We start from the raw sequence: 12,297 nt of genomic DNA, 5'->3' as shown, positions 1-12,297 counted from the left end.
GAAAACATCTTACCAAGTATTGTTGGTATTATAATTGATTATGTAAATATCTTAAGACACTTGGAATAAGACAAAATCTATATGTAAGTTTTTAGCAAGAAATGGGAGCTTGTTTGAGTCAATAATTCCTTAAAACGATGAAAAATGAACTAGATCCACTGGTATATTATTTCACTTATAACAAGACATTTCCCCCCATGTTGTAGGTGAAATAATCAGTCAGTGAAAATAGTACTTTTCATAAATATCAAGGAATTATTGACTTAAAACACACTCCTATAGCTTGCTAATCGATTAATCGTCAAGGTAAGATTAATCGATTACTAAAATAACTGTTTGTTGCAGCCCTACCTAATATCAATGAAATTATTACACTTATAACTTTGCAAAGGGAAATAATCTGCCAGTGGAACTAGTTACTTTTAAGGAATTAAACTTAACATAGGATCTTATATCTCGAAGAAGAATTACTGTGTTAAGTGTAGTAAGATATTATGCACTAGAAACTGTTTTTTGCAGTGAAAGTGATATTTTCCTAGCTAACATGTTATATACATTTACCCTTTGCCTTCTTCATGTTTCTGTCTCCCAGAAGTCTCTTTGGAGTGGGTAGGGAGGAAATTTGTTTATGTTTTGTACATTTTGGGGGTAGAAAGCTTGAGATTTTGATAAAATTTAATCAAAACCTCAAATGAAAGGCTTTCTGACTGAAATAATCCACTCTTTTCACTTATGAACTGTGGAATTAGAGGCAAAAATGCTTTCTGGTAAACAGACATTAACCCTTCAGTCAGGGCAGACTGGCATTGACTGGAAAAGGCTCAATAGTTTCCAGTTATTGACCATCAGAGATGCTCACAGTTTTCTCTGAAGTCGATGCTAGCTGGAAGAGTCAGCTCCGTCCTGTCTGCAGAAAGATCCTGGGATCTGTTGAGATGGACGGACAACACTGTGAGAAAACTCCTGGAAGACATGATGGATTAAAGTCAGAGAAGAAGGAGGCAAGATGGCGTCTGACCTGCTGTCCTGCTGCTCTCCTCGGATCATGGGTTTCACCATGCCTCTCTCCATCTCCAGTTTCCCTGAGCTCTGCAAACAAAGACGAACAACTTCAGCAGGATTTTACTTTAAGAGAACAAAAAAGGAAAAAAAGACATTTTTAGAAGGTGTGAAAATGTAAAAATTAATATTTAGAACTCTATAAATCTACATTACTCTACCTATAAATTACATATGGAGCTCAAAGTAATCAATAATAATAATCAATTAATCACGAATAACCTGATTAATCGTTTCAGCCCTAGTTGATATTTGTAAATTCTGAGGAAATAATTGATAGGAGAGTAAATTACATTTTGAATTTTGTTCCTGAAAAGCTTTGAGGAACGTCCAGCTGGTGACGGAGGTAAAAATGTGCCATTTTAGGTTAAAATTAATTAATTTTCTTGCTAATTTTGTTGATGACAAGATCAATTTCCGATTATTTTCCTTCAGTGGATGTGAAGAAGAGCAGTCTGTCAATTCTTATAATTGCAATAATGTTTTCTGCTTGCTTACATTTTTTTTTCAACAATTACTTAAATTCAAAATAAATAATATATTGTCATATACACTTTCTGCTTTATTAAAACGCAACTTTTCACCTTCCAGAAAAGATAATTATTTTGATCATCATCATCTCCGTAATATGCATCAAATAAACGGGATCTTTACCACAAATGTAACATAATTAAAGAATTGCATCTACTATGCATAAGTTTAAGTATAATAAACAAAAATGTCAGTGTTTTCATGGCGTCATTTTGCTGAAACATCAGGAATAAACAAATGTTTGGTACCTTGCTGGTGGGCAGGGGCGCTCCACTGAGGACGTCTCCGCGGAGGTCAAAGGTTGTCTCTGGTACGCTCCTGCAGACGGCACACAAACATTCAACAGAACCAAGTCAGACTTGATCCAGAGGCCATATTTACTTCTCCAACTCATGTTCAGGAAGAAGAGAGCTGCATCTGAGGGGCAGGAGAGGAATAACTCCCTGATATATAAACACAGACATTTATATAACGGTGTAATTAAGAATAAAAAACCCATGCCAAGTGTCTAAGAGAGCGACCAGCTGACCCAGTCTGTGTTTGACATCTATTGAGAGCAACAGAAGTCGGGTTCAAACACAGCAGAACATTTCCGCTCTGTTATTGACAGAAAGGTCCATCACATCCATAACAACACAGCAGGCGGTTCAAAGTAGGCTAAACCAATCACAGTGTGACAACAGAAACAAACCAGGAGTTAATTGGTTTTTCTGCAAGGTTTCCCAACAATATAAAGCTCTAATCAGGAGTTTACACACACACGTTTTGGCTCCTAATAATATGGCTTCTGGAATAAAATAATTCGACTGACGCTTTCATCCTCATACGAGACACGAAACTGGAACAGTAAGAGTAAATATCCGCTGGAAGCAGGTTTTACATCAAAATTGACTTAATGGGTGATAAAAGGTGTATTTGGACCAGAATCTTTTTTCTTAAACTTGACTTAAACAAGTTAAATATCTTCCTACGTGCATGGAGGAAAACCCAGAATTAGGGCTGCAATTAATAGTTACTTTAGTAATTGATTTATCTATCAATTATTATGACAATTAATTGGATTTTTAAAAAATGGCACATTCTACAAATTTTTCTTTCAACCATCTTTTGTATACAATATTAGAAAAACTTTAAAAGTTACAAATAAACAAATAATTCCTTTTTAAGTAAGAAAATAAACATTTTATGCCCAAAATGCAATAACATGACATTCCTTTAGTGAAATTGAAACAGGTGAAGCCACAATTATACTTGATGAGTTTTGGGTAAAAACATATTTACATACACAAAATGTTTTTATTTTAAATGCAAAACGTATATTTTGTTTTTGTACAGTTTTGGACTAATTACTGCTCTGAATAGGTTTGTTTTTTCAGCAAACAACCTTTTTTTAATCTATATATTCCAGATAACAATTAATCGATTGCTAAATTAGTTAAAATTTATTTCAATAATCGATTAATCATGATTAATCAAATTAATTATTTAACCCCTACACAGACTGAATCAACAACTGTGCATCCAATTCTTGTTTGAGAATCCAAAATAAGAGAAGATATTACTGAAGTTGTATGTTAATTTATTAGCTCACATCAGGGTTTAAATTTAAATTTAATGCGCCGTTCATGTGTGACTTTAACACGACGATAATGATGAACTTGCAGACAGTATTTGGATTGTTAAATGTGTGAAATCTCACATCTTGGTTTTTCGTCATGTTCAGATCAAAACGCTCTTCAAAATGTTGCTTTTCTTGTCACTTAATGAACCTCATAAAGACATTATACAATAAAGGATAAAGAACGAAAACACAATCATGACTGCTGTAGTTATGATACAAAAGACATGTGTTACTCGTTGATGGAAAGCAAGAGCCAAATGTCGCTCCAGACTTCTGGGATCTTTAAACGCTCCACTCTCTCGCTGATTGAAGCTAAACGCCGCTGCTGTCAGTCCGGTCTCAGTCAGAAAGCCTCAGATTAAAAGGTCCAAACACTCCTTCTCTACGCGGCCGTCTGTGCAGCTGCCAAAACCCGGCGCCAAGCACCTCACATCCCTAAAATACTGCCAAATTGAGGCTGTAATCAGACTTAACATCTCAACGGGACGCTGCTTGGCCTGAAGAAGGTATCTGTGAGAGTTTGGACAGCCGCCCGGAGAACCACAGGGATCCACATCCACCACTTCACACACACGCGCGCGCCCACACACTCCAGACGGAGTCACAGCTGCACAGAAACTATGGCTGCTGTTAATAAAAATATCTCAGCCTTTTGCGTAAAACCCAACGACGATTGCAGATGATTTAGTTCTTGTCAGAGAGATTAAATGTGGGAAAAGAAGCTCATTGTATTTGATTTGATTTAAACATGTCATTCAGATGTAGATTCACCACAAAAACCAAATCCTACCAAGTACTTTTTGTCTAGTTTCTACTTCAAATATCTTGATAGAATTGAAAAAAAAAGAAGTAACTTTTCAGCAAGAAGGTATCTGTGAGCTTGTTTTAATTCAGTAATTCCTTAATATTAATGGAAAAAGTTCTAGATCCATCAATATTAAGGAATTACTGACTAAAACTAGCTCCTATTTCTCGTTGAAAAGTGACTTATAAGTTAGTTTTGTTTTATTTTAAGTGTATTTAGATATGTGACATAGAAAACATCAAAAATACTTGGTCAGATTTTATGTTTTTGCTGAGCTGAATCATATTCTGGTTTGTTTACCTCTGTTAAGGCTTATGAGATGAAAGTTGAGGTGAGCTGGAAACATCAGATTCAAAGCTCAAAGTCTGAGATCCCAAAAAGAAAAAACCGACATGCAGTTTCCAAGAATCCGGCTTTTTCAACTCACAACAGTATTAAAATAATCTTAGACATGAAAGCAATATTTAAAATCCATCTACGCAGCAAATTTAGAAGGAAAACAGCCCGTTGATTCCCTGGGATCACATGCGCTACATAATCACAGTAGAGTGCTACGTTGGGGGATTTGGGTGAAAAATGGCAAATCTGAAATGTCCCTCGGCATATTTGACCTTTTCTGTTGCATCTGAAAATTAAATATGATCCAGAAATGTGAATATTTGGAATCACCATCAGGTCTGTCGTCCTTTTGTTGCCAAATATCTCAAACTATGATTTGATCACCTGATCACCCTCCACACTTGCGAGAACTTGGATTAATTTTAGACTCACGTTTACATGTCTGTTTTGAGAAATAAACATGTTTCTGACACAGATTACAACTGTTGATGTGAGAAGCGGCCATATTGAAACATGACGTCATAACCGGGGGTGGTGGGAGTTGCTCCCAGTTTGCTACTTCATCAAAATCGAAATTTAACTTAATTAATTTCAAGGTTTTCTACAAATATTTATCTAAAGTGCCAAATGACCAGTGGTGGAGAAAGTACTCATACAATGTACTTAAGTAAAAGTACAAATACACAGACAAAAATTTACTCAAGTAAAAGTCAAAGTACCACATTATTATTTTACTTAAGTAAAAGTAAGAAAGTACAAGCTTTTAAAACTACTTAAGTATTAAAAGTAAAAGTACTTGCCGACCATAATACCTAACGGCTTATATAATGTCATTAAGTGTACCTATCGTATTTAGTTTTAATAAATCAGTAATGTACCATTTTAATGAGCAATGCTGCAGATAAAGCATGTTTTTATTGTGTTTACCCCCTGTGACAGTTTAGATTTAGATATTTTATTCTATGCATCAGAATTCCAGGGATGACCTGCAGGGTTACATGTAATTAGGCAAAATGAGAGAAATTATTATACCTTTGAAATGTTTTATTTAATTCAAAATAAACACGTTCAAAAGAAAATTGTTTCCCTGAAAAAAGGGACTTTAAACTGACCTAACAAACATCAAGCGATTTGGAAACATCTAGTCTTTCATCCTAACAAAACATGAACTTAACTTTTTTGCCAGCTATTTTGAGAGAACTCTTAACAGAAAGGGGCTGACAATAAACACCTTCCAGGCAGGGGGGGTCCGGCTGACTCTGTGGGCAGGAATGTCCGCCAATGTCGCCGGACTTGCGACAATTGCGTCTCATTGGAACCCATATTCTAATTTATTGAATATGACTGTAACTGTTACATGGAGATTATTTTAATGGCGCTAACATTTATTCAATAACCAGGACGTGAAGGAGTTTAGCGTCAATGTATATGTAACATTCATGGCGGGAGACGTGATCACGACCGCAGTAATCACTGTTACTTGCAAGTTCATGCTAGCTTATAACAATATACAGTAATCGTATTTATTTACTGCAGTCGAGTTCAACAAAAAGCTTGCTAAGATTACATAAAACTTCACTAACACAAATTAATTTAACATCGATAGCGTTTAGCAACTTAACTTACCTCAATATGTTTTTTCAAATTTGATGGTGAATTTTTGAAAGATAGAATTTTATGCAAAGGCGGCATTGGAATCTCCAGGAAGCGTTTTTTGACCCAGTTATTTCAAAGAAATCTTTTAAATAAGGCCATGGGTGGGGCAGGTCTTCTGGAGGATGATTATCCTTGGACTCCATTCTGGGAGTTAATGATTCTGCAGGTCCTGCGTACTGTGCTGCTCTTCTTGAGGGAGGGCCTAATGGTTATTTCCCGCTTTGGATTGGTTCAGCGGACTGATTCTGCTCTCGCCATTGGATACTTTCAAACTAACGAACAAATCAAAAAACTGAAATGCGTCTTGGATGTAACGAGTAACGAAACGCTATATAGAAATGTAGTGAAGTAGAAAGTACAGATACTTACTGTTAAATGTAGTGGAGTAAAAGTAGAAAGTATCCATTATTAAATCTACTTAAGTAAAGTACAGATACACGAAAATTGTACTTAAGTACAGTAACGAAGTACTTGTACTTCGTTACTTCCCACCACTGCAAATGACGTTGTAAATTAAACAGAAACAAGAATCCTTTTCTAATGTTTTCATTCCTCCACAAATTGAATTAAATGTCAAACTTCCTGCCATATGCAAAGTGTGTGGGCAGAAGGATCTTTCATTCATAAAGCAGAACAGGTGGAGGAACCTGTAGAGAGAGGTTTGTCTTTGTTGGCGTCAAACCACGCATACCTGACAGAGGAGAGCCAGCAACAAGGAAGGGTGACGCATAAATGTAGGTTTGCATATTTTCAAAATCATGTAAATGAAGGCACAAAAGTATGTTTCTTTTTGATGCTGTCAACATTATTTCATTACAAAAATAGTAATATGTCAGATAAAATAAGACAAAAAGATGCAGCTGGTTCAGAAAGCCAGCATGTAACTAAATGCCAAAAGCAAAAGAAAAAAACTCCAGCCCAGCAGATCTTAAAGCCCTTAGACAAAAACCAGGTTTAATTTTCTCTTTCGACATGGAGAGTAATCCAACAGGTTCTAATTCCAGCTTTACTGATTATTTCTTCCTCCACGCCTGTATAAGCTAATGGAAATCACCTGATGGGAGGTTTGAGGCTGGAGTGTAAATATTAACTCAACACTCACACACTGGGACGAACACATCTAGATATAAATATACATTTAACTCTTCAGATGAGCCACAAAAACTGAATTCATGTTCATCTTGCAATGAAGTTCATTTCTTCTGACATCTTTAAGAGAATTTTATAAACTAAAATGACTAGAGTTGAGCTATAATTTATACTTTTTTCCTCTGGAATCGTCTAAAATAAAAAGAGGAACGAAGGTTACTCACACTCTCTCTCGCTTTTTCCAACTGTTACCAGGTGATGACGCCATGAAATCGCTATAAAGTGAATATTTCCAAGGCGACGATCATGTTTAAGTTGCTTCTGCTGTGATCTGCTGTGCTCCGAGTTACATTGTGAAAGTGAAGCGAGCGGGAGGCCCCACCCAACAGCATGCTGATCAGATTAGAGGGCAGCCTGTTGCCATAACCCCAGACCTCTGCTCTTCCTCTGCCTCTCATTCCCTCCACACTGCAAAAACAAAATCTCACCAAGTATTTTTAGTCTAGTTTCTACTTCAAATATCTTAGTACACTTGGAATAAAACTAACTTATGAGTAACTTTTCAGCAAGATGTAGGTTGTTTTAAGTAAATATTTTCTCATCTTCAAGCAAGATTAATTGTTATTAATCTATTATTGAAATAATCATCAGCTAATTTAATAATCGATTATCATTAACTGGAGAATTCATACTGAAATAAATTAGATATTCAGGGCAGTAATTAAGCCAAAACCGTAAAGAAAATGTATACACTTATGTCTGTAAATATGTTTTTGCCAAAACTCCTCAAGTTTCGGTTCATATTTATTAAAGGAATGCTACATTTAGGGAATAACATTAATTTTTTTTTAATAAAAAAAATTACATTTATTTATTTGCATCCTTTAATGTGTTTCCAATATTTTATTTTTTTTTAAATGCATAAGTGATCAAACAAATAGTCTTTAAATGTCCAGTTAGAGGTGGACTAAGAATCAGAATCTGTAGATTTTATGCTTGACAGACACTCATAAATAAGATCTGATCTTTTCTCTATTCAGTGAATGCACCATAACCAGATGCTAACTGTATGCTAACAACAAACCTAGTCAGACCTGAAGGAAAGTTAAATAGCATCAGTGGGGCGTTTTATTTCAAAATAAATTCACAGGAAGCACAAAAAGTGTGAAAGGTTATTTGAGAATGAAACTCTACTTTCTTTTGTTTCACTTAAAAACAGTTAATTTTGTAGTAAATTACTTTCTGGTCAAATAAAAAAAAACCTGTAGAATGTGCATATTTTTTATCCAATTAATTGATTAACGATCTGAGTAATCGATAGAAGAATCAATTACTAAAATAATCAATGGCTGTAGCTCTACTTAATATTGATGAAAAACTATCATTTGCACTGGCCGATCATTACACTTATAACATGGAAAAGTAAAACAATCTAATCTAATAACTTTTTAAGGGACTATTTCTTGCTGAAAAGTTGCTTGCAAGTTAGTTTAGTCTTATTTATAGTGTAGAAAGATGTTTGCACTAGAAACTGAACCAAAAGTACTCTGTAAGATCTTATGTTTTTGCAGTGCACGCCCCGCCTCCTCCCCTCTTTTTCATCTCCTAACCTCATGTTCGCCTCTCGCTCACCCGGATTTGTGTCGGCTCCTCATGGCGGCGTTCGGGTCCCTCTTCCCTCCCTGGTCGACCATGGGATCCACGAACTTGAAGACGTGCGCAGAGCCAAACTGCAGTGTGGATCCGGATCGCAGCACCGTGGTCTCCGTGATGTGCTGGCCGTCCACGAAGGTGTCGGCGTCGTGGCCGTGCGGCGTCACCGTCACCATGCCTTCGCTGTGCATCAGGTTGCAGTGGTGGGGCAGGATCCCAGGGCCGAGCAGCTGCAGAAACGCACACGCATCAAGAACAGAAGCAGGAGAAGAAACATGCGGCAGCTCTGAAGTCGATTTAATCTGATGGACCAGATGGTTTGCTAAACAGAACCGCCTGGAACCAAACAAGTTTGCTGTTCTGTTTCAAATATATCAGTCTTTCATTAAAGACAAATTTCATTTAGGCTTTTATTCAGTTTTAAAAACCAATAATAAATTATTTCCAGCTACAAACTGCAACAAGAAAAAACTAAAAAAGCATCTTTCTCTTCAGGCTTTTTCTTTTTTGTTAAATACCAAAAGAAAGACATTTTGCAGACAAAATGTAACATACAGAATCTCAACTTTTTAATTCACACTGCAAAAATGAAACCTTACCCAACATTTTATCAAATTTTCAGTGCAAATATCAAAGCAATTGAAATAAAACTAACTTTCAAGTAACTTTTCAGCAAGATATCGGAGTTTGTATAAGACAGAAATTCTTGAATATTGATTAAAAAGTACAAATTTCATTGACAGATTATTTAACTTAACAAGATATTTTTCCCATATTATAAGTGAAATAATCTGTTAGTGGAACTAATGCTTCATCAACATTCAAATATCGACTTAAAACAAGTTCCTCTATCTTGCTGAAAACTTACCAAGTTAGTTTTGTCTTATTTCAAGTGTCCTGAGATATTTGCACAAAAACTAGACCTAAATTACTTGGTAAGGAATCACCATTGTGGAATCACTTTTATTAACTTTCCTTTGTAGTCACCAGAATGAGGGGGAAAAAATCATGTATTGATATATACAAAATCACACAATACGTTTATCTTGGCAAAGAAAATAAAACTAATTGCGAGCAACAAGAAACAGACAAAAAAAGAGATAATAAAAATACTTAAAAACCTAAATGAAACAAACTGCTGCGGTTCAACAGAACATTACTTCAACAAAATGTTTTCCAAACATTATGTGCAAAACTAAGCATCTTGTTTTAATATTAAAAGTAATCCTCCTTTTAAAAATGTTCAATGCTCGACACCAAAATGTTTGGTATCAAAGTATGAATTTTTTCACCTGTGTCAATAAATTTACTGTTACAACCATAAACGAAACGATATGGCGTTCCCCTATTCTACAGTAATACAATTTGAGTCTTTTTAAACATTTTTAACAGAACAAGTGTGAAGGGTGCCGATTAAAAAGTTGATTCTCTTCAAAACAACCGAATAAACTACAGATCATACCAATAATTATAATAATGTTTACACAAAATGCTGGGGGCGTTAAAAGGTCAAAGTTCAGCAGGTCTGGGTTATGTGCGCTCACCTGGATGGCCCCGTCCTCGGTGCAATCCGAACCGACCTCGGTGATGCTGTGCTGAAGCCGATACAGCTTCGGTTTGTCTCTGGAGTCGGAGCCGTCTGGAAGCACAGAAGCTCTCAGGTTTAGCGCTGATCAAACCTCAGAGGAACGCTCAGCAAACCGCATTTAATCCAAGAATTAATCCAAGAATAAATCATCAATCCAAAGTGATGTGAACAGATGTAAATGTGGAGAAGTTACTGATAATTAGTAAGCAACGTTTAGTAAAAGCAAAGCAGTGAAAGAAAAAGGTTAGCATAACCTTATAGTAACGGATATTCTTTTTTTCTGTCTATGATCATTTGTGGTAAATCCTCTCAAAGATAACTCCCAATTCATATAATAGCTACAGTATTAATGCAACAAACTATTTAATGCAAATATATTTAAAAAAAACGACATATTTATCTGTTTCAGCTAATAATTGCTTTAGTAACCGATTAATCGATTATTCTGACGATTAATCGGATAAAAAAAATTCACAATCTACAGATTTTTGATTTAACTACGTAAACCCTTTTTACACAAAATTAGAAATTCATTTAAGATGCAACTAAATAATTCAATTCCTTTATTAAATAAGAAAATAAACCTTTTATTGCCATAAATGCAGTAACATAACATCCTTTTAGTAATTCTGAACCAGGTGGAGAAAAAGCTTCCACTTGAGGCGTTTTGGCTAAAACATTTCAACAGACAAAAGTAATTTTATCTTAAATGTAAAATGAACATTTTTTGTGCAGCTTTGGTCTAATATTGCTCTAAATATGTTTTTTGTTTTTTTAGCAAATGCCCTTTTTTGAGTCCAGTTAATGATTAATCAATGACTAAATTAGTTGACGGTTATTTGAATAATTGATTAATCACAATTGATCCAATTAATCATTTCAGCTTTAGACTCAAAAAACCTACAATGACTCATAAATACCATTTTTACTCCTGATTCGCAGTTGTATATGGATATCCGATTTAATCACTATAAGAATCACTTATTTCCCATTTTTAAGGGAATGTGTTTGCGCTCAGAGCAGAACAAGCTCAGCAGCCGGGACAAACAGGAAGTACGGTGTAGATTTTACCTTCTTGGTGCCGATAGGCGTAGTAGGCATAGTGATTCCCTCGGCCTACAGCAGGCAGGCAGGCAGGCAGGGAAGAGGCAGAAGGACACGTGCACAGGCCACACACACGCATAATTACACACACACACAACCAGGCAACCAAAACATGCCATGAGAAAGTGGGAAAGAAAACAGACACATAGCAGAAGTTGAAAATGCAGCCAGGAGGAGAAATAATGCAGTAATAACTGGTTAACCCCAGAAAGCATTCAACGCGCACTCAAATTCAATTCACACTGAAAATTATTCGGACGCCACTTCCTTACAGCGACAAATAAATGCCTCTTTCTTGTAACTTGAACAATTTTCCTAGATCCACATATTAAATTAAAAAAAAAAGTGATGAGTGCTGATTCTAGATCGTAAATGGAAACCAGTTGAAATTTCAGTTGGAAGATCAAAACTTTACAAAATAAGAGACTGGAAATTAGCCATAAAATTCTAACAAGCAATTTTCTTTTTCAAATTTACTCCAAAAAAGTAGGGATGCACGATATATCGGCACCAACATCAGTATTGGGTGATAGTAGTAATTTGTTAACATTTCGGTATCGGCCCGATAAATAAAACTGAGCCAATATTAACCAGTCGATATTTATTTACATTTTTTGCCGTCTGTTTCTAGTCAAATGTGTCAAGATAGTAGAGAACTATACGTAATATCAGTAATATCGACTATGACCGCAATAATAATATTTGATATCGGCCCAAATTTTCATATTGGTACATCCCTACAAAAACCTCAGCATAAGTTCAATTTGAGACCAACTTCCTCCAACATTACATTAAATTTTGGGTTTTAGCAGCCGATGTGAAAATTTGGGCCGATATCTCATATCTGATGTG

General features: G+C 35.6%; 1 protein-coding gene across 16 annotated transcripts in view; it reads right to left on the bottom strand.

Annotated features, from left to right (window-relative positions):
• Nucleotides 1-12,297, bottom strand: part of afdna (afadin, adherens junction formation factor a) — a 110,495-nt gene that overhangs the window by 58,033 nt on the left and 40,165 nt on the right. For 13 of the 16 annotated variants that reach the window (XM_028040515.1, XM_028040519.1, XM_028040516.1 and 10 more), the window contains exons 9-14: nucleotides 11,413-11,457; nucleotides 10,298-10,392; nucleotides 8,733-8,983; nucleotides 1,839-1,908; nucleotides 1,019-1,089; nucleotides 860-927 (exon numbers count right to left, since the gene is read on the bottom strand). In XM_028040515.1, the coding sequence (XP_027896316.1) occupies nucleotides 860-927; nucleotides 1,019-1,089; nucleotides 1,839-1,908; nucleotides 8,733-8,983; nucleotides 10,298-10,392; nucleotides 11,413-11,457 (600 nt within the window). The remainder of the gene's footprint in view (nucleotides 1-859; nucleotides 928-1,018; nucleotides 1,090-1,838; nucleotides 1,909-8,732; nucleotides 8,984-10,297; nucleotides 10,393-11,412; nucleotides 11,458-12,297) is intronic. The other 3 variants (XM_028040521.1, XM_028040528.1, XM_028040529.1) reach the window with 1 other exon arrangement.

This window comes from Xiphophorus couchianus, chromosome 15, assembly GCF_001444195.1.
Source record: "Xiphophorus couchianus chromosome 15, X_couchianus-1.0, whole genome shotgun sequence".
NCBI lineage: Eukaryota > Metazoa > Chordata > Actinopteri > Cyprinodontiformes > Poeciliidae > Xiphophorus > Xiphophorus couchianus.
Note: the sequence above shows the minus strand (reverse complement) of the source record. Positions and strands in the feature narration are given on the sequence as shown.